At 39.8% G+C, this 23,536-nt stretch overlaps 2 protein-coding genes across 2 annotated transcripts in view; both read left to right on the forward strand.

The window, feature by feature from the left end:
- Positions 1 to 7,498, forward strand: part of LOC127367633 (thrombospondin type-1 domain-containing protein 7A) — a 152,812-nt gene extending 145,314 nt beyond the window's left edge. Inside the window, exons 26-27 of the mRNA XM_051407660.1 lie at positions 25 to 112; positions 4,055 to 7,498. Of these exons, the coding sequence (XP_051263620.1) occupies positions 25 to 112; positions 4,055 to 4,145 (179 nt within the window). The 3' untranslated portion in view covers positions 4,146 to 7,498. The remainder of the gene's footprint in view (positions 1 to 24; positions 113 to 4,054) is intronic.
- Positions 7,499 to 8,891: 1,393 nt separating this feature from the next.
- Positions 8,892 to 21,909, forward strand: LOC127367579 (neurexophilin-1). Its single transcript, XM_051407553.1, has 2 exons — positions 8,892 to 9,255; positions 17,119 to 21,909. The coding sequence occupies exons 1-2, from the start codon at positions 9,175 to 9,177 to the stop codon at positions 17,914 to 17,916; spliced, it is 879 nt and encodes a 292-aa protein (XP_051263513.1). The 5' UTR covers positions 8,892 to 9,174; the 3' UTR covers positions 17,917 to 21,909.
- The last annotated feature ends 1,627 nt before the right edge of the window (positions 21,910 to 23,536 follow it).

Raw genomic sequence — 23,536 nt, forward strand, 5'->3', positions numbered from 1 at the left:
ACTGACGAGCCTCCTCCTCCACAGATGGGAAGCTGAAGATGTGGGTGTATGGTGTAGCAGCCGGAGCCTTTGTGCTCCTCATATTCATAGTGTCTATGATATACCTAGCTTGGTGAGTTGACGAGTTTAATTTCCCCCTCTTTAATCATCATTATCCCCACATTCATGAAACCAAACCCTCATTTTTTTTCCCTCCCTCCTTCCCCCGACGTCCAGCCACCCTCACATCACTTTTTTTATTTTTATTTTAATTTCCTTTTTGCTTCCTTCATGCCGTCCTCTTGTGAGAGCAGCAGCTACTGTGCCAAGGTGCATCGCTCTCTTAAGGCCCAAGAGTCTGGCGCCAATGGGACGGCGGTCTGGGTGGGCCAAAATGCACATGAGATGATTTACACCTGTCCCGATTGCCAAGAGCTGGCTCAAAGCAGCAGCTAATAAGGATGTTGGAGGGGGTTCACTCTCCCCCCCTCTCACCCCAACACACCCTCCAGTATAAAGCACCTGCAGTCCTTGATCTTTCCCCCCGTGACCTCTCTCAGTGTCACATGTCCTGCCTGACTAGCTGAGTGAAGTTGCTGGTGCAGGTGAGGACAAACCATCCAAGAATAGATTTCTTTTAGAGCGTGTACGTCACATAGGTTGTGTTTACTTGTTGATTTTTTTTTACCCCTGTTTAGATAAAGACCTGATCATTGGTTGTTTTTAACCTCGTGTTTACACCTACTTTTAAAAGTGACCCATGTCTGATTCTATTATTTATGCTTAAAACAAGTCCACACAGGCAAATTATCGCCATAATTTAACAGAATAATCACTTTCTGTAGTTTGTTTACCGGTGTGTAAGCAGCAGTTGGTACAGTTTAGTCTTCACTGCATTTATTTCAACTTAAAGATCAGATAAGTTCACATGAAAGTTGTTCTTAATGTTTAAATGAACATCCAACTAACATATGAATGTGCTTTTAAAATATCCTTTAACTGCTTTTCCTCGCATGCCAAAGAAAATCAGTATTGGGTCTCTTTTTTTTTTGTAACCAGAAGGTGTAAACAGAATATATTAGCATATTAGCATAGCATAATATCCCTTGGTAACACTTTATTTAGCTCTGTCATTAAGAGCATCAGCCTCTGGAAATTTACTCCACATTGCGTATTCATACAGGGATGTAATGACACAGTGTCGGAGCAAACACAATTATTTGCACTGACATTGTGTTGTGGCGTTCTCGTGGGTATATCACTGTATTTGTGTAGCTCTGTAGTTAAACAACTTTCCATTGGTTAATATTGATTTGTCGAAGCTGTAGAAGAAAGCACAGATCTCCTCGCACTACAACGGCATACTGATAGATGGAGGATGAGATAAAGGAGACTTGAATATTACTGCAGGGACCCGTTTCTGTACCACCAATCAAATCTGAACCTACAGACTCTGAAGTCTCCTCCTTTGCCTCTCACTGGCGCGATGTCACGCTGCCCTCTTGTGGCCGCAAGAGGAAGTAGGGCAACACGTTTCCCCCCTTTATTTCCCTACCATTTCATTTCCTGCCAAACAAAAGAGGTCATTATCCTCTTTACACATTAAACATACTGACGTTATTTCTCTGTATTCAGCTTTAAACAGACGGTGTATAAAATTGGTATTCAGAGCTGAAATAATTAGTCCTTCTGCATTAATCAGCATCTATTTTTTTTATGGTTTGAGTCATTTTGCAAGCATAAATGCCAAATGTTTGCTCATTCTAGCTTCTCAGATGTGAGGATTTACCGCTTTTCTGTGAATTCTATGATAATAAACAGAGTAATACAGGATTTTGGACTGTTTGCCAGCCAAAACAAGCTGTACTGTATTTATAGTATGCGTACAGTATGTCACTTTTAGCTCTTAACTATTCTCTGAAAGGTTATGAACAAAATGATTAATAGATAATGTAAATAATTGTGAGTTCCAGTCAGTATCAGACACACAGAAAAGAGGCAGGGTGATTCTTGCTGTCTGTCTGGAAGTTCGCTGACGTTTTCATGTTTACTCGCTACTGATTTTGTCAGCTCGTCATTACAGAAACTATTCAGAGAAAAGTCCCCCGGGTGCTCTCTGACTGTCTTTAACAACTTTCCAGAGTATTCCTTTTGAAGCGTCTCGATACTCCAGGGACCATTACATCACGTGTCTCAGTACTCTGGCTCTGGGATAAAGTTTGGAGAAGAATTTGTGATATTTAGAAGTATTAATTGGACTGTCCTGCAACCGGCTGAAACTGCAACACTGGAATTATTGGAATATGAAAATACAAAAGAGAACTAAAAATTAGCTTTACTGTCTTTCACAGCCGTTCTCCAGAGGATATAGAATACTATATTTCTAAGAAAAGTCTTACATTATACACCCCATTACTTTGAGACATGATGTTGTATTTAAGGCAGGACTGACAGCTCGGAGAAGTACAAAGGTAGAAATCATGCCGTCTTCCTCCAAATGTTCTTTTTTCCCTCCCTGAAGGCACAGTAGCAAATGTCTGGCATGTGCACAGAGTTTGCATGCAAATTAACTTACTAATACCTCTTAGATCTCGGCATATAGCGTCCATTCCACATGAAAAGAAACCACGTTTGTCTGAAACCTTTTAAGCTGTAGTGTGATTGATCTAATATGTGTAGTTTCTTTTTTTTAACAGCAAATTTCTCACAAGTGTAAAATGGTTTTTAACTGTGGTCCAAACACTGAAGGCCAGCCGGCTGTTTTGAAAATGAAATACCTTTTAAGATTCAGATAATGCAAAGAAATACAGTATTTCTAAAGAATAATGTTGATATTCTGTATTTTTTCCTTTTGTCAACAAATCCCTGGAAAAGACTGCGTACCAAAAGACATCTCATTCCTCTTACACCAAATAACAGTGTTGCACTGGGTGACATGTTCCTTTATTACCATAAAGAAAAACACTGCAGTTTAGAGTCGATCTCACATACACCATCCTCCTCCTGCTGCTGAATACTCACTACAGCCTTTAAAAGTGTATTAATCTGCAGCTGAAAGTAGCCCCGTACTGAAAACTACCAGCTTCTCTATTTGAAAAATTAAATGTTATAAATCATCGGTTGGCATGAAAGGGCTCCGCAGACAGGTTAGGTTGGAAAGGATGGAAAAAATAAACACGTTGTTGTTCTTTATGAGATTTGTTGACAATAATAAGGATCTTTTAAAAGGTTGGTTATTTTTCCAATCTTAACGATCACATGCTCCAGCTAAACAGTTTAACAGTATTTCTGAGCAGAGTCTCGTATAGAGCCGTCGCAGTAATGAAACACAATGCCACATGATCACGACAGTATTTGTTTCTTAAGACGGGAAAGCAGCTCTTGATGCAGCTGAAGCACCGTCTGAAACAGAGCGCCACCCAAGTATCCTTCAATTCACAGCCCAGGTTTACAGTACCACACAGTCACGTAGCCTCGGCCATCACTCGCAGCAGTTTTATCTTCACTGGTCTGATAGTCATCCCAGTTCGCGACAGCCTTTGCGTTCGCGTCCAGCAGCTCACCAGTGTTTCAGTTTAACGAGCGACCCTGTTAACTGCAGACTTTGATCCAAACGTGAACTAACTGGTGACTTCCTTCGGCACAAAGTTTTCCAGTTAACAGGGTCACAGAGGCAGGAAGCAGGAGGAGGGAGAGGGATGGTGACGTTATCCTGCTGTACCGTTACAAAGCAAAAACAACACAAATGCCGATAATACCACGTATTAAATCACCGCAGGGGAAATTCCTTCCTTCTCACCTCTTTACCTCGGAAAGATAATCTATTTAACTGGATTAAAACAATAATAAATGAATTTGGATGCAATAACTTGCTTTAAAAAAACATCCACATCTTTTCTCCATGTGCTGTTGTAGTCTCACCCTGATGTGAACCTGCGTTCCTGTTGTTCATTATTAACCATATTTACCTGAAACATACAGTAGCAGGTGCTCTGACCACATGGTAAGTGTGGTAGTTGATTATGTCTTTATCTGTTTGTGCCACTCTGACTTTGCTTTTAATCTTTTCACACAGCAAAAAGCCAAAGAGACCTCAGAGACAGAGGCAGCAAAACAACCGACTAAAACCTCTGACTCTCGCCTACGACGGGGACACGGACATGTAGTCCTCCGGGAGACGCTTCACCGAGCACTTCACCTGTCATAGAGACCCACTCCATCACAGCCATTACAGTGAGGGACACGGATGTTTGCAGCGTGAATGGACACGTCACAGAGCGGAGAAATTACAGAAAATCCTCTTAGCAGAGACACTGGTGGGGTTTAACCATTTCAAGTAGAGCTCCATTCACTCCTCATTTGTATTTTTTAAGTATTTTCTTTTGCTAGAGCCTTCGTGACCTCCACCGTGTTCAATGAAATGCCTTTTTTTTTTGTTTTATTTTTGCCCCCCTTACACATCCACAGTTCTGTAAAGAAACGACTCATTTCAGACAGAGGGAAAAGCTTGGTGCTGAAGACAGACCCGGCTCTCCTGCTGTCTCTGAACATGGCAGCACAAGCTCCAACTCTTCCCCCACGCTTTTCCTGCTTGTCCCTAAAAATGCTGAGTAGCTGGAGGCTTAGGATGCTCTGACGGTTCGTATGTTGCCAAAAGTCACCGCAGGGAAGAGGAGGAGGAGGAGGGAGAGGAAAATCTCCATAAAAAGGTTTGGATTCCTTTTTTCTCAATCCTCAACTGGGTTTTGACTCAAATCTCTTTTACAGTCTTGAACAAAAGGGAGGCATTTCTTCTCCTCTTTTCCTTTTTTTTATTTTTTCTTTGCTCGATTTAGAGGCACACAGGCCTGTGTTTGTGGGATAAACTGATCTGTACGATGCTGATGGAGGAGTAGCCTGCAATCAGTTCATGGAAACTACTGCCTGCCTGCCTGCCTGCCTCCACCCTTTTTTCTTTGTTTCAGGCTCTACATTGCACTATATTAGTGCAGCATGATATGCACATGTGACTTCTACCTTCTATTGCCATAAAACACTGCCTCTTCCACAGACAAAAACCATGAAGCAGAGGAACAGCGAGAACATTCAGAAGGAAAAACGACGGCGACAGGAAAAGTTGTTCAGATGTGTCACATTCAACAAGGTGTGAATCTCAAGTAAATATATGTATAGATTTTTTTTCTCACACTGATTTTTTGGGTTGTAGTAAAAGTACCTTTTGTGGTTTGTAGATTTCGTCCGGTGTTATCACTTTATTTCTGCCCAGATGCAATTAAAGACTTAACTATGGTATCAGCAGGTGACTTCGTTTAAATGACTCGCCTGCTTTAAAAAGTTCAGATTCAGTTTACTTTTGTTTAACCTACAGTCGTGCATTGTGGAGGAAGCTGACGTTTTCCAGTGATCAAAGAACAAGAAAGATAAATTTAAACCATTCATGTCACGCAAAATGTCATTTCTGCCTTACTGATGATAACTAAATACTAACAGTCCTGTAATACAGTTTCTAATACTTGAAGAGGCATACAGCAAACATTCTTCACCACATGTAGACGTAAAAGAAGATTCAATTTGCTTTCCTTTTGAGGTCACTTAGCAAAGTATACGTCAGAGTTTTTAAAACTTTCTCATGTAGTAATCCGTATCATAGGTGCTCTGTCGTTTTTCACTCGCACTACATGAGGTGAAATATAGTTAAAAAAAAACAGTCTGTACAGACAAAAATTATACAACATGTTAATAATAAGAGAACGCGCTTCTGCTGAGTTCAACGTAAAAGCAAACTGGTGTGGAGAATGTTTACTTTTTTGTTGTGGGATTTGTAAATAACAGCAATTTTTTTATTTTTTTGGAAAAAAAATATCAAAAAGTATGTGTACATTTATTTTGTATTGCACAGAAAATGTTTAGTTTGAATATTGCAAAGTGGGGTGTGTGATATTGCTGATTGTTGTTATCATGATGCAAGTTGTATGTTGTGAACAAACAAACAAAAAAAGGACAGAAAAAAGCAGAAGAAAAAGATGAAAAGGCTCAGCAGTTTTGTACAGGTTGTTTACATGTATGGGAAGAATTACTGAAAATAAATAAGGACACGGTTGTAAAACAAAGTTATTGAGCCATTTTTGTATTTTTCTTTATATTTTCACAAGAGAGCAGAATCCCTTCATACTGGCATTAAAGAATAAGGCTGATGTTTTCTTATCTATCTTCTGTATTGTCAACAAATCCCATAAAAAGACCAAAACGGTTATCACCCGACTGATGCTGATATCTATATTTTATGATACATAAGCACAAACACAAACAATGTCATTCATATTTGTTATTTTAAAGCACCGTGATGAAGATACATACACTATGTGGGACATTTTACAACCTGTAGTTGCTCTTTGGTGGACAAACTGTGTAATGTTGACACTGTTTCTAAGTTATCTTACAACTTATTTGGCATTTCTGTGCTGCACATACACCAATTTATTGGTCTAGCTCCTCTCTCAGTACTCTCCAGCTTCCCTGCCCTGCCCGAGGCTCCATTTGTTCCAATCGGAAGACAAATCTCAGAAATATACAACACGGTCAGTTACTCAAACAGGAGTGAAAAGTGCATTTGTTGGGGACTATTTTCAGCCGTGGATTAATACATGTTTGGTGCTCTAGTGTCTCATATAAGGGATTGACTAAAAATATAGAAGGAACACATCACCCAGTGCAACAGTGTGGCTCAGTGATATGTTTTTAATAGTTCTGAACATTGGAGCTCTTTATCAGAGAGGAATAGGATGTATCAGGCTTTGGATACACGAACACAACACTTCCTAGTAACTCAATTCATTGTCGGTTTTGGTCTTTTCATAGGTTTTGTTCACTATAAGATAAAGACTATCATCCTTTAAAGGTAGACTAGTAAAGTAAAACAACTAAATATGAGTTGAAATCAGCAAAGTGAGTGTCGGCCTCCTCTAACAGTAACAATTAGGGGGTTTAACTTTAAATTTAAGGTTCATTTAAAGCCCCTACAGGGAACTTTGATTCTGATTCTGACTTAGACGACGTAGAAACAGCCAATCGTCTCACTGATGGTCTGGTTTATGTGGGTCATATAGAGGCATCAGTATTAGACTGAATCATAACCAGTTAAAAACATTTGTCCACTGAGTTTACAAAGTACAATTAAGATCATATTTTGCATTTTGATTCAAAGTTAAGATGTGTGTGTGTAGATTATGGGAAAATTAAGCTTTTAAGAGTCACTCCGCCTTTTTAGACATTTTATGTGTTGGTGTCAATTTAGTAACAAAGGAAAAGGAGATGCTGTCAGCGCACTGACATTTCCCAGCTCCCTCCCCTCTCCATTTCCTTTGTTACTCTTTGTTGTCCTGCACCTGTACCACACTGGGGCTGCACACTATTCACAGTTTTCTTTTGCAATGTCATTTTAATAGTCATGATTAGAACCTCTCAGCCTTTAAACATGTATAATGTCTTCTGTGGCTCTAGAGGAGCTTTGTCACATCAGGGGAGAAAAAAAACACTCAGACGGCATTAGTGGAGTCATTTTGGGGCTTCAAGACTCTGAATTTTAACCAGAAAGTCTGTGGTACAAACTGGGAACGTGGAGTTTTAAAGATGTGGATGTTTACCAAGGAAATATATGCATTATGGGATGTGTGTACAATCAAGTATTTTTAAAGGATCTATTGTCAGAAAGGGAATATAATATTCATAGGTATGTTTTCAGTAGTGTATAATCACCTGAATATAGGAACTGTTGTGTTTTTGTTACCTTAGAATGAGACGTTTTTAATCTACAGAGGGAGCCGGTCCTCTTCTACTGAGTCTGCCACGTTTCTACAGTAGCCCAGAATGGACAAACCAACCAGTCTGGATGGGATGTTTTGCAGCCATCATAGTTTTCCCTACACACTTACAGTATTTATTTGGTAGCAATCTGCAACTTCACCACTAGATGTCACTAAACCCTTCACACTGGACCTTTAACTTTAAACAGGACAAAGCCTCCGCTGCATCATTTTTTAAAAAGATTTGCCTAAAAACAAAACAAAGACCACCAACTTTAAGGAAGTGCAATGATAAATCCCTGCAGAACTTTGATAGAGATGTTTGTCTGTTGCTCATTTGGTTTGGCACTTGTTTACAAAGTATAAAAAACTGTTATCGCAAATGCATGGCATTGTTTCTTCAGCACACATTTAACTCTTAATCGTGCTTTTAAATGTTCACTAAAAGCTGAGTCTCGTAATTGTATTGAACATCCACATTCTGCACTTTTGGCAGTTGTGTTCAATTTTCTATTAAATATTTACTCTAAACAGTTGTATTCTTTTTTTTTTTTAATATATGCAATAACCAAAAAATGTTAAAAATTAAAGTAGATTTTTGTTGGTGTGACCAAAAAACTTAATTTTGACAAAAACAGGTTTGTTATTTGGCCTAAAAACTTAAATAACCTTTAAAATGTTTTAATTTCAGGTTGATTGAATAATAAGTATCTTGTACAACTAAACACCGGCAGAGCTATAACACAGTTTAATATTTGAATGGGGTACGGCATACAGCATACATTTCTCTCTGACCTAAAAAGGACTAAATATTCTTTGTGAGGTCACTTTAAGGTAATAAACTTTGATCAGATCGGGCTCGCCACCTTCTCAACCTGAGATCAACATGGCTGCTTCATGTATCTCACTGATGTTTACAGGATCTGATGTAAAGGAGAAGAACGGCCACTAGATGTCAGCCCCTGACGATGTTAAAAGAAAAGTTGTTTCTCAGAAGTCTATAATGTGAACCTCCTTCTCTGCTCCCCCTTTCTCCCTCACTCTATTTGTCTCTCCATCCCTCCCCCCACTCTCTCTCTCTCTCTCTCTCTCCCTCTGAACCTCAGAGCGCGCTATATAAAACATCCCTCCACACTGACACTCAGATGTACAAGCACCTCGCTTCTCGCCACAGCGCCTCCAAACCTCACATCCCCAAATCACCCCCGTGAACACGTTTAAACAGCAGACATCTGACCCTCCTGAATGAGCCTGAGAAGACTCATCTCTGCTCTCTCGCCTCAGGACCGCCGCCTTCCTCACTCTTTATTTCTCCTCAAGTTCGGCAGCTGATACCGGCTCAGTCAGGAGGAGATTTCTTTTTTGTGGCTGAGAAGATCAAGGACAGTTTGACATGAGGGGAGACGCTCCACAAAGAGGCATGAAGACCACATGTCTGTGGGCTGCCGCTGCGCTGCTGTCAGTCATCTCTCTGGTGAGTTAAATGTGATTTTAATTTGACCTTTTCAAATGTCTTTTTACATCTCTAAAAATGTCTGATTAATATTTGGCAGCAGGAATATCGAGGAATGTTCGCAAACAGAAATTATGAGGAGTGAGTTTCAGGTTTCAGGAGCTCACAGTGTAAAAACAAGCAAGATTTTAGTCAGAATTTATTGCTGCAAGATCACATCTGTTGCTGTCTGAAAATGTGAAAGTCTCAAATATGTGAAGCAAAATGTCCTTTTTTTGATTTCCTTATTTTACATGTGCTATAGTAGAGTTAAAGGCATCTTTTCTTTTTATTGTTTTCCTTAAATTTAAGTCCTGTAAAGACAAATGACACCACCACAAACCAGATTTCCCCCCCTTGCTCCATGCATCAACTCATTAATATCTTTACAAATGAACAAATGTCAGTGTGAACACAAGCTTCCCAAATCCTAAATCTGCATCTTGACAAATCCACCCTCACACAGTCCCGCTGGATATTTCTCCCTCAGCACTATCCATTCAATCCTTCTTTTGCATTTTCCCCTCCTCTCGCCCATTTACAGATGCAGTTCAATAAGAATATATTTGACAGTACGGCGGAGAACAGCCTGAGCCCATTATGACAAACATACCAGAATGCTCCTAACTCAGTGTCTTGACAGTTTGTGACAACCCAATTCCTTTAATCCTTCGCAGAGACAGTAACCCCTCACCCACTGATAAATCTGTCAACAAAGCAATCAAAGCAGAACAGGAGCCACTCCTCTCTCCAACAAAAAATTCCATAAACTTAATCCCCACAAACTTGACTGGCCTTAAAAAGCTCCTGTGGTGTTATCTGTGTTTAATTTGCATAGTGATGGAAAGAAGTCAATTACTATTAATTATTCTCTACAACTTAATACCCATTATCGAATTGAATTCACCGTCTTGAAAACCATAAACTCAATTTCACAGCTGACTAAGCGCACTAATCATTTCACCCCCCCTCCTTCCCTCTTTTTTTTTTTACTTTACGAAGCCTTTCCTGCTTTGAAGGAACACAAGGATTCTTCGATTTCAGAAGCAATAACATTAACTAACATGGATTCCCCTATTGCCACAGCTTAAAGACAAACGTTAATCATTAAATATGTGACTTATATGTACAATAGCATCATGGTAGCGTGAGCTGATCTCATAGCATCACTTGAAGGGAGTGTTTTTTTTCCAGACTGGGCTGCCAAATTGCTTCGCTATGCTTTAATGGGATGATCATAATTGTTTCGTACTCGGTGCATCCTAAGCTTTCGCCTGCAGCTCCTTCAACAGATTGACAGACCCATGGGAACCTCACAAACTTATTTTGGCCGCCTTTGAACCAACTCGTGTGTGAAATAATATGATTATGCATTTTTCCTCTGGGTAAGTTAGAAAAACTGGTGGCTAGGTTTTTTTTTTTTCCCCTCTTCTCTCTCCCCCCACCTCCTCCTCCTTCTTCTTCAAACTGCCCCATTCTAATATCCCGCAGTCTGTCCGCGTACAGTATTTATCCTCCTCAGAAGTCATGGTAATAATTGTGCCCTGGCCTCTCAAAGCGGTGCTGCAGCGATAGGACTCGGCTCCATCCACAAGCTGCCTGTGATGTCTTGACACACTTTGTGATTTGTCATCATCTCTGACCCCCCTCAGGTAATGCTTTGATATCACTGGGAGAATATAGACCTAAACTCTTGGTGGGCGTCAAATGCCCTTAGTTGATCCATCAGCTCGACCACGGGGGGGACCTCACAAGGCGAGACAAGTGAGATTCACTGTAAATGAATACGACCACGATCATATCCCAAGTGACCAGTTGGAAAATACTCCAAAAGACGGCATCAACGCAGTGAGGACTCAAACTAGCTTCCTGTCTCAAGGAACGTTTCTTTCAGACAGAAAAGTGGCTCTAAATTGAAGCCGATATTTCATAAACCAGTACATTTCTTCTTAAACTCTTCTTGCTGAGACTATTATGGTAGAAGTACTTGAGATTCATGGCATCTAAAAGTCATAAATTAGATTAAAATAAGCTTATGCTGGGAGTGGTGGAGCGAGACGTAAGTTCTCATACCCCGAAAGGTCACAGGTTTGATGCCACAACAGCCACATGTCCTTGAGCCAAACTCTAACCCCTAATAGCTTCTCGTGCTCTTAAGCCTCTCTGGATAAGAGCATCACTTTAATAACCTTAAATTTAAAGTAAAGTTAAAGTAAATAAATCCACAAAAAACTTCTGCAGTGTGCTGTTTCAAGCACAAAAAAAAGAGAAACATTAAAAAAGGACAAGAACTCTTTTAATTTCTGAACGTTGCAGCTGAACTCAGAACACACGCCATCCAATCAAGATTGCAAAGTGGCAGCTGAAATCTGCTATCAGCCTCAGTCCCTCTCCATTCTAACTCTGTTAAACTAGAACTGTCGCACTCACAAATCCTCCCCACACAGCGGCCGCAGCATTCAGGTAAATGAAAACTGACACACACTTTCATTCTTCCTCGCAAGGTTTTGTGTACAGCCCACCGCCGAGTCATCTGGCTCCTCTGGTGGTTCTATTAAAGGTGGAATTTGTTGGCTGTTCGGTGGGTCCAGCCCATAGAATATCCTCCGAGCTCCCGAGGGAAGCCGGGGGTTGTTTATCTTCCTGTTTCAAAGAGCGGACGCCTGCGCCTTATCACAGCCTCGCCAAGAGTAGATAGCATTTAGGTTTGTCCAACAGCCTGCCTATATGCTGCATCTGGCAATCTGAGAGTTGTTTCCTAAAGGACTTCTGCATACCGATGCTGTTTGTGTTATCTTGTAGAGGGATTCTGCCTCATACACCGACCCTGGGAATAATATTAACAGACAGTTAAATGGGGTTTTGGGGGGGCGGGAGACTCCTGCATAACAAACTGCAGGTCGAAAAGTTGGAAAAACTCTGAGCCATGAAATGAAAGCCTGTAAATATGATTGAGAGATACGTTTGAATCTTTGAATGAAAACACTATATTCAATATATACTGCAAACATTTTTTATGCTATTGCATTTGCACAAGGCTTTGACCCATATGACTTTCTGTTTTTTTGCATTTTATTGTGTAAAAGGAGTCAATCCACCGATTTTACCCGTTGTTAAAAACTGTACGGATGGAGTTTAATAGAGATTTGCCATAAAAAGTAGAGTCTGAAGACGCTTTTGTTTCAATTATGGGAAATGTAGGAGCTGGACTGAATCTATTACTCAGCTAATCTGCTACATCCAGACTGTGTGAGTGTGGTTTGATCAGATTTGATGACATCTCGTTTTGATTCAAACTTTGCTAAAGTCTTATTGGTGCACAGAAATACATGACATCACTGTTTTCCAACCCACTGAGAAAAGAATACAAGTAAAAATCTATCATGTGAAATTACCAAATTACTTAAATTATGAAGCTGAATGAGGAAATCGGTCAAAACTTTAGCTCAAATTTAAAAGCTGTGAAACCCAAACTAACAGAATCAGGACCAGCGGGTCTTTAAAAAGGATTGTATCAGTGTTATTCACATTTGAGCTCATTCTAGCCTTCACTACTGCACAATTTGTCTAAACTTATTGCGAGATAGGCAGCCATATGTTCCCATTAAAGCACACTCTTCAAACCAGCTCGAAGCCTTATTTAAAAAAGGATAAAGACGAAGAAATTCTCTATTTTTCTTACAGTCATCAAATCCCATGAAAAGACCCAAATCTACAACGTCTCGAAACCTTTAAAACACAGCTGCATGATAACATCACAGATAAACAGAGGGTTGGTATTTTTTCCATGAAAGATAATTTTCCATTTTGGATTATTTATATCTCGCCAAGAACGTGATATACGTTATCTCCCTGTTTATAGCCTTAATATTAATTCTGGCCCACTGCAAGTTTGTACTTCATTTCCTATTCAAACCTTTTCTTGGGTGAATATCCTGTAAGTCTGAAGAAGAGTCGCGAGATGATTAATGGGATTGGAAAGACAAAAACAAAATGTTCGGCTCCATCGAGTTCAATAATTTGTCAGATTTTTCTGTAATCATTGCATTTTTCATGTGACATACTGAATAGTTTTATCTTTTCTGCTCACTAAAAATATTTAAATAAAAGACTAAAAAAAATCACTGTTTTATAGACATTTGCAACCTGCGGTGAACGGTCCAAAGAAAGTACTGCTTTTAAGGGGTAAAGTACTACTGAAATCAAGAATTTAATTATAAAATATATCACAAATAAAGCCAATTAAGTGCAAAGTAAATTTCACTGGATAATAAAGTTTGTCCTTTATTTGATATTTAATAAAAATCCAATATTGACAAACCAATATCTGTTAAACCCAAAGTGTGACTGTTGACCTTTAGCTGCCATGTTTGTTTTTCTTCTGTCCTTTATCCGACAGCGCTTTCCCTCTTTTCTCTCTGCAGTATCTCTTTCAGACACATTCATGCATCTAACACACACACACACACTCTCTCTCTCTTTGTGCCTGGCTTGCATGTTTTTGAAGCCAGCGAGAGGTAAATCTTGGCCCTCCGAGTGTTGGTGCAGTCAGTCGGGGTGTTCTGGATATAAACGTTGCTTTAGTCAGGACTGCCTCTGATCTGCCTAATCTCCCCAGGCTGGATTACAGGTTGGGCTCTAATCCGTGAAGTGGGGTCTCTGTGAATGTGCCTCTGAGTGCTCTAATCCAGAGACTGTCAGGTGCTTTAGATGAAAGCTAATTGCATGTCACAGTTTGGGGACCATACATAACGCCGGTGACAACAGAGCGAGTCTCCACAACAAGGACTTAGGTCTGACGATGACTGGGCACACACTTCAGGATGTGCTGTTGTAATTTTGATAATCTTGGAAGAAAATAGTGAAGAAATCCACTTTCCAAAAAAAATATGATTCCAGCGACACCTCTTCTTACAAAATTATTCATGACACGAAGTTGTAGAAAGTTGTAGCTTTTTAAAAACACACTGTTGAAGGCAATCTAATTTCTTGGCTGACAAAATGCTTAAACTTGAGCCATCTGAGTCCTAAACCTGCTTAGATCAGCATTGTTTCGGAATTATTCTCTCCATCTTCACGTTAAAATGTTGCATCCACACGAACACTGTCACTAATTAGCCTGACAGTCACTTAAACCAGCTGAAAGCAGTTCCCTAATATCCCTTGATCTGGTTTCAGGACTCCATTGAGACTGAAACCCAGTTACTGAGAAACATCAGTAATTACTGCACTATGAAAATGAGATTTCATTTGATCATTAGAGACTACAGTCTTTTCACAACTCAGAATAGAAATAGTCATGAAAAATAAATGGGGCTTGCAGTTCGCATTATGGGTCAAAGGTAATTTACAGACAGTTTATTTACTTACGATTACAGCAAACTGAATTCACGTTTAAACTCGTGAGGGATCAAGTGTTAGAAATCCAGTTCTAGTTCACTAGCTTTTCCTTAACATTTCTTCTGACCTTGCAACATACAACGTGTATTATACATTATTTTCACTTTTAACACCTGAAACGAGCTGAAATCTCAAATATTGTTAAACCCAAGAATAAAGACTGAACTATAACATCAAAATAAAAGACTTTATAGCTGCTTGGCTGACAGTCTATAAGATACTGTTTCACTGCTACTTTTACATCCTAAGGAGCTTTATGTTTGATTATAATGGTGCCAATAAATCCTGAACAGGAAGCCTCCCTCATCCTCGCACTCACTTTATCTTTTTACAATACATCACCAGTGAGGCAACATGACAGACTTTTGTTTCCAGCAATGGAAGACAAAAGGAGGTGTTCATTAATACGGTTTAACTGCCCCACTGCGCAAGGAAACTGCTGAAATTCATATTTCTCTTCAGCTCGTCACCACAAACATTCTGCTTTGAAGGTCCTGCAGCTTCCTCTTTTCTTTTATTAAACCATTTGGTTGCAAAGATTTGGCAAACTCCAAATGTTTTGGGGGTTTGAAAGGCTTTGATTTGACTCTGCCTATCATGTTGCATTTTAAGAAAAAAAACGCTCAGGCTACGTTCCTCTATTTAGAGAGGGAGAAAGATGTAGCAGCTTCTAAGCCAAAGTCTCCACAATGCCACTAACGGTTCATCCACATCAGGTCATTCATCATCGACGCCTCTTCAAAACAACTGGAGGCCATCTTTTCAAACTCCTCCACTCTGAAGCCAAGTTCACAAAATGAAAGTGTACTTCAGAGGAAGATCACAACTCCTTCAACAGTTTACTTTGCGAGTATTCCGCACACACTCTGGCCTACAGTACTACAATGTCATTCAGTGAACTTTCTGAATGAGAGAAGACCTTATTTTCAGTAGTATCGATCGCGGGGTGAAGGTACAAAATGTAAACGCTTCGACCAGATAGATCTGCTGTCACGTTCCTCGGCCGGGGTTTGGACATCACTGTCACAGGCCTCTGCGGGGTGCACGGGGGATCTTCGCTCTCTCATCTGTGTGATTGTTAGAGGAGAGACACAGAATGAATCATCAATCATCCATTCAGGCCACATTCAGCAGGTAATAGTCTGCTGTTGCATCACGTCTGCACTCGAGAAGCGCTTCATTCATCTCGCTGTATGGCAGGAATACCCTTAATCTTGATAAGGACGCTCCGCACAAGACATTTCACACACTGTAAGAGTCGGTTACAGCGTTAACGCCGTTTGGTAGAGGTGTTGACATACTTGTAGGTGGATTAATCATCTCTATTTGTTGTAGTGTTTTCTTTCTGCTATAAAGGAGATTGGTTGTTTTCCCGATTGTTTGTCTGTTAGTTAGCAGGATTTTCTACAAACATGACATCAGATTTTAACCATGAGGCACTCAGCATGCATACGAATGTTGACATTAGACGATTCTGCAAAAACCTGGATTACGTTCAATTAAAAAAAGATTTAGATTTTTGGTTGGCAAGTAAGTTAAAGTTATGGAGAGATTGCGGTTTCAGCAAATACACGAACAAAAACTGAACAGAAAACTGCTAACATTAATCTTTTGAGTACAACAAGTCAGACTTGCTAACAAGCAAGCAATAGACCACGTGGATTTCTGCATTGGAACCGAACATTGGCAATGGATGTAATTCTAAGAAATACTGATCTGGTCCATCAAGGCTGCAGAACCTGAAACTTTGTGGAGAATTAATGGATTTTGTTGAGAGATTTTAGAATTTGTTTTAATGTATAAAAAAACTTTCAATATAAGACCCCCCCATTTCTGTCTAAAAACGGTTCTCCAACATTTAGACTTGCCATAACTCTCTAAAACTTTCAATAATATTTATATCACATGCAAAATTTGATGGCATTTCACAATTAGTTGTGCCTTTTATTATCTGATGGAGCAGCGATTAATATTTGGTAAGGTTTAGTTACAAAAATGACTTAGTTAAGGAGGGTTACAGTCGCAAACATTGCAGTTTGAGTTAAAATGAATATTTTGTTAAAGGTTATGGGACCCTTATCGTATTGAATATAATGACCACTTCATTAATAACAGACTATTTCCTGTTTTATTATTCTTATCTTCTAAAATAATTGAATTTCCTGTCTTTTTCTTGGGAAGATTGTTTAATTCAGTGATCTGACTCATAATTATACAAAGCTTTAATATTCCCTGATATAGATTGTCTACGCCCTGTCTGTCACCACATGTATTTTAATGTTCAAGGTCCAGAGGCAGATAGACATTCCATAACGTTTATTAAAAAATTGAATTTATAGAAATGTTAAGGACATTTTGTTCAGTCTTGTCAAAGGTATGATCTTTCTGAGTGCTTTCCAGTTCAAATTTTTCACTGATGGTGATTTGTTTTTTGTTTTTTTCCAGGTTACCAGTGCTGATTCACCAAATTCAGGAAATTCAGACTTGAGAGAGAGCTCAAAACCCAAAGTGAAGACCTACTGGACTGAAAGCAGCAAGGCTTTCTCCATCAGCCGCCTGCTGTCCCAGACCCTCTATGGCAAAGAGAACTTCACCTCTCTGGATCTGAACTACGACGACGCAGACTCGTACACTAAACGGGAGCAGTGGAACTGGCTTTACAACACTTCAAACCCACGCGATCCTCGATCCAGGACAAAAAGGAGGCCCATTGTCAAGACCGGAAAGTTCAAGAAGATGTTCGGTTGGGGCGACTTCCATTCCAACATCAAGACGGTGAAGCTCAACCTTCTCATTACTGGTAAAATCGTGGATCACGGCAACGGGACATTCAGCGTCTACTTCCGCCACAACTCAACCGGTCAGGGCAACGTGTCCGTGGGACTCGTTCCACCGACAAAAGCTGTGGAATTCCAGGTCCACCAGCAGCACCAGCAGTACCACCACCACCACCAGCAGCAGCAGCAGCAGACGGCTCTGGAGACCAAGGACACCAAACTGTTCAACTGCAGGGTGGAGTACGAGAAGGTGGAGAAGGGGACCAGGAACTCACTGTGTGCCCACGACCCCTCGCAGAGCTGCCCGCAGGAGCAGACCCAGAGCCACGTGTCCTGGCTGTGCTCCAAGCCCTTTAAAGTCATCTGCATCTTCATCACCTTCTACAGCACCGACTACAAGCTGGTGCAGAAGGTGTGTCCAGATTACAACTACCACAGTGACACCCCCTACCTCCCCACCGGGTGATCACATAACCAGACATGGAGAAAAAAAAAAAAAAGGACGCAGAGACGAGCTTCGGGTCCTGAGCGGTGTCAGATTATTTGAATGAAAATGGAGTCAAGACACTTCAAACTTGAGATTGTTGACAGGCATTAATACAGCTAACATATCCTTGTCGCGAGACTGATATTGCTCCAATGAACAGACCTACCCTGAGGTCATTATGAGAGCATTTAGGGAAGCATTTATAGGCTTGCAATACTCATATTATATGCATAGCTGCTTACATTGAAAGGAAATTCTCAAGCCAACCGTAAAAATATGCTGATTGTATTTATGTAAATATTGTGGATTCCACACAAAGACCAGAAAACAATTTTATTAATGTTTTCTCCTGCTAATTTAGTTGTTTATGTTGATAGTGTATTTCCGTCTCAATCATGCTTTCTGTCTTTTCCAATCAGTCTCTGGTAATCATTGCAAACACGTAAATGTCAATGCAAATAAGAAGAATCTGTCAGTATGCATTAGAGGACATAATGGAAAAAGCAAACATATTTTGAGTGGTGTTGTTTTCTGCAGTGTGATTGTTAGAGTGAATATACCTCTCTGATATTGTTGTTGGAATCTCGTCAATGTCCATGCATGAACCGAATGTGGTAAACAACTGAATAACGTCCATCTATATTTTCATGTTATTGCAGCTGTCAGAAATAATCTTCATCAAGTCACGGGAGAAAAAGTAAAAAAAAAAAAAAAAAAAAAGTGCTTCTATTTCAATTCTGTGTTATGTGTTAGCAGTTTTAAGGCCATGAATATCACACAGTAAATGACACCAATGGAGGGCTCAGATCAGATCAAACATACGCAAGTAAATGTTGCAATAAATAAATAAAACTTGCAGAAGACACACAAGTTGACAGAGATACAGAGGATCATTTACTGCACTGCGCCTTAAAAACAAATCAAACATAACTGTGCTCTAATTCTGCTGTTTTCTCAGTCCTGCATTTCCATTTTAGACATCTTACTTTTATGACTTACAACGAGTCCAGTATAATAAATTTCAACCCCTGCATCACTAATATGACAAGCAGCCTGTAGTATTACGTGTCAGAGCCAAAGTGCCCCCGCGGTATCCAAAAATAACTATCTGTACACACTGGAATAATCATTTATATAGAAAAGTGCTAATAATGAGGAAAAAGTAAAAGTGTTTGAAAATGTTTAAGAAGTAGATATTAGAACAAGCAGGTACACATGGAAGTCATAAAGGATGTTCTTTAAAGTTGAAAGGCTGAAACAGAACAAACTGTTAAAATGTGAGATGTGGTAAAATGTGCTTTCTTGCTCCAGAGGAGACAGGACATGTATAAAAACAGCAGGTGCTAATCACACATCCCACCTATCAAATGTTGGCACTTCTGGTTATCAAAAAAAAAAAAAAAGATCTGGATGAGACTAACACTGGCTGTTAATGATATTGGATGTTCCAATTGGCTATTAAACCTTCATTACATAAATTGGGAGCCAGTGGCTCCACATGAAGCATTTAGAGGAAATGAACACAGTGTAAGTGGGAGCTCTGCAGAGTCAACACCATAGAAAGAATGAATTAAAGTGCTGATAGAAAACCTGTAAAAAAAAAAAAAATGTGCACCTAGGGGCGCAATCACTGCTGTCTATTTAAATTCAGTGCTCTTTCACAGTGTATGCTGTGGTATACGCGACACAGTAACTGCTAATGGCAGCCTGGACGACATCCAATATGCCAACATGGGGTGTATTTTGTGACAAGGCAGGCCAAAGAATAGGGGTCTGCCTGTGGGATGAGTGAGCATAAAGAGGAATTTATGATGTGGAGGAACAAGGCTGGCAGAAATCACTGGAAGCACCTGACTCGTAAATTGAGAGCATGTTTCTGTCACTGAGAAGAAGGAATGACTAATGTCTCAGATTGCTGTTTGGGCCAGTCCTTTCATCTCAATAAAGTGACTTTGATATCTCTCCACCCCTACCCAAATGTGCCAGGGACAGTTTGTTCGGCTTCAAAGAATTAAAGCAGCACTTTGCCGAGACAATGCAGCCTCATTATGCACATAATCTTACAAGTGTAAACAGCCTGGCACAAAAGTGTGTGGTGTGAGAGCCACTGAGAGATGGATCTGTTCCCTGACTGATGTCATCTGAGGGTAAATGCAATGTTACATGTTGTGTACGCTTTAATACTGACCATATGAATTACAGATGTATTCACAAATATAACTTAAAGCTCCACTGATCAATATTTTAACACTTAACTGCTTGATGTGACGGACCCACAGATTTCCCCTCAGCTCTACGGAGCGTTTTATCATCCTTAAGCTCTTTGTTTTAGTTTTTTTTGCGGTCCTTCCGACCAAAACGCCTCTGGTAAATCCACTGTACGCTACCTGCCCAGCTCCCACAGTTGGCGACTAGCTGAAGAACATAGTGGAGTATTTAGCAGCTAAAGAGACAGATGTTTCCCTCAGGAGTTGGTGCAAAGCACAGGAGCGTGAATATCCGACTTCCATTTGCCAGGTGGCCAGGAACGCGGCCCCAAATGAATACTAACGTTTCTCCGTGTCTGCTGGAAGTGTAAATAAGAATCTAACACGTATCAACTGCATGAGGCGATAATTTGTCTGTGTTGTGTTGACAGTTTGCTGCGCTGCCCCCAAACAAATCAATTAATTCAGGTTTAAGAGTTTGACAAAGGATGAAAAATATGCATTCTGTGCGTTTAATATCTACTAGTGATTGCAAATATTGGGCTGCTTTACCTCTGTATTTAAGAACTGCTGAATTATAACAATCTTTAGCAACTGGAAATAATAACTTAGATTTAGTTGTTAAGTCGAGTATTAGGCCCGTTATTAAAACATCTGTCAGTCATTTTGGGAGTGACTTCAATGTTCCAATTTTATGTTTTGGCTTCTAGCACTAGGGCTAATCTTTTGTTAACTTTCAGATCACTGATTGTACCTTCAATACAACTGATTAAACAGAGGGGATGTAGACCGTAGAGTTTTATAATTAAAACGTAGGAAATATAGCTTTTCAGAAATTAAATTCAAACCGATCTCAAATATCTAATAACCAAAATTAAGCAGCAAATCTCTTTCTTGGAGACTAATTTGCACAAGTGGGAGAGGTTGGATTCATTTAACTCCTCTTTAAAGCCAACGATTCTTAAATTATGTTAATTTCAAAGCACCACTTTACCCGGCAACAAGAAAAACTAGCCGTTTCCTCAGAGAAACTGTCCGTTTAACGAGCTCAGTGTGTATGAATGAAACCGACAGCATTACAACCCGGCGGTGTTTGGACGTCTAAGCTATCTTTGGGCCCAGATCTCCTCCCTCGGTTCAGTTGTCCTGGGCCGGAGCCATCCATGCCTGCCGTCTATCCCCTAGCTCGCCCACAATCCCTGATTAATGTGGTCTGGGCGGGAGCTGTCAGAAATGGCAGAGAGAATCATGGGATTTCTCCTTCAGAGTCCCAATGACACCCAGCAGCTGCAGGAGTAAACAGATGACTAACCACTGGCCTTTTGGCAGCCTGTGGAGATTCACACGGAGGGAGGGCTGCGTACGTTGCTTTGACATTTAGGTGGATTAGAAAGTTCTTGGGTTCTGCTCTCGTGGTGTCAGAGGTGGTTGGCATAGTAATTATGTGCGTCTTATTTTACTTCCGCTTGACCCCCCACCTCCCTCCCAACGGTACTGAAAATGTAGAGGTTTGTTTTTTTCCCCACTTACAGATGTTTGTTTAAGTGTAAAACATCATTTACGAGCCTCATTTATAAACAAATCACATTTTGTTTGCGCTGCTACAGAAGACATAATAGGTATCCTAAAAAAAAACCAACAACAACAACCATTTGTCATTTCAGACCATGTCCTGCTGCAGAATTCATTTCAAATCTGGGGCTGAAGCTGTCCTGGGGCACAGTTTTGTGTGAGGTATTGACATATTAAAATCTCTATCATACAATGGCTGGTGTGTTTTTTTTTTTTTTCTTTCAAATCACAAATAAATTACTCTCTTCGAAACACTATTACTCCTCCGGAAATGAAAACTCACTCATTGTGAATGCCTCATATCAGGTAAAAACTGGAGAGAATTAATTAACCTTTGTCATTTTAATTGCTTTAGTGACAGCTGTCCTTTGGTGCCGGAGCTATCCTAATGCACATACTGTGGGCTTGTCAATTACTTTCGCAGTGAATAGATTAAAACGCCACAGAGGATAGAGTCATTTCATTAGTCAGACTTAATGCCCCCCAGACATAACCAGGTACGAACACTTCACCCCTAAATATGCAGGAAAATGAACAATACTATTAAGCCCATATGAATCGAATGAATTGTGGCAACATGAAATTAAGTTTACGCTCTATTTAATTCTGTCCCGCTGCTTATATTACATTTGGTATACAAATTCTCGTTGGAAGGGTGTGGAAATTAGGAAGATTTTGAGGCTTTTAATAGAAGGTCTCACAGTGAAATGCAGGGCACCTGTGTGGCGCAGCTAATTGCTCTAATGGATGTTAGCATCGTAAGGCTGTCAGTTCTTACAACAATGGATAATGGCCGACAGCAGCGACTGTCTAATTCTCCCATTTTGCTGTTTGCACATCTATGATCTAATGCTACTCAGCTCATCATGAATCTGAACGAAATTAGGCCGCTTTCAAATATCTGTCAGCTGGATGTCTCGGCTGCTTTCAACACCAAATGTACAAGTCTCCACTCTGTTAACACATTATGTGGAGACAAGAGCCGTTTTCACATTTTATCAGGCTGCTAAACCCTTTTTTTTTTTCCACGGACTGTGAGGATTTTGACACTCGTGCGTGTGGAGAATCAAGAACGTTCTTGGTATTATTACAATGAATGTAACAGAAAGATAAGCTTACATTTGTGAACCGCAACAATGGAAGAAATAGTAAAGAATGCAACAGTTTGAGATGCCTCATCTTGTTAAATCTGTCTCGTGCATTCGTACACACTGCAAATCGCTGGGTGGCTATAGCACAGACATAATACTGGGTTAACATTACCCAGGAACTGTGGGTAGAAACCCACTGGGTCACCAGTATATTTCTTAACTATATGGTGGTGAACTGTAATATTCTACTCTAGCATTTAAATAACAATATATTTGTAATAGTTTTAAAGGTAAAACTTGCACTTATTGTGTCTGGATCAAAATAACCCGTTGTCTGGTCTTGTATCTGTGTCATACTGACCCACTGATTCTTGTAATGCGTATAATTATTATTAACATTATTTGTCAATATATCAATCTAGTGCTCCAACTAAATGTGTTGATTAGTCAAATGAAAGATCAGGATTCTGATAGTCAATTAATCATTATAGTCATTTACAGGGCTGCAACGAACAACTAATTTTAAACAAAAAATTGCTAATTGATGTCACTTATTTGTTCAATTAATTAATCATTTACCCTATATCACAATCTAAATCTAAAAACATCAGAATATGGTGTAAAATTCCCATCGCATGTTGTTGGTGATCAGCTGTCCAAAAGACGAAGATATTCCATTTATGATGATATAAACAAACATTTTAGAAGCTGGGAGCAGTAAATCTTTTT

The sequence above is a fragment of the Dicentrarchus labrax genome, unplaced genomic scaffold, assembly GCF_905237075.1.
Source record: "Dicentrarchus labrax unplaced genomic scaffold, dlabrax2021, whole genome shotgun sequence".
In the NCBI taxonomy this organism is placed as follows: domain Eukaryota; kingdom Metazoa; phylum Chordata; class Actinopteri; family Moronidae; genus Dicentrarchus; species Dicentrarchus labrax.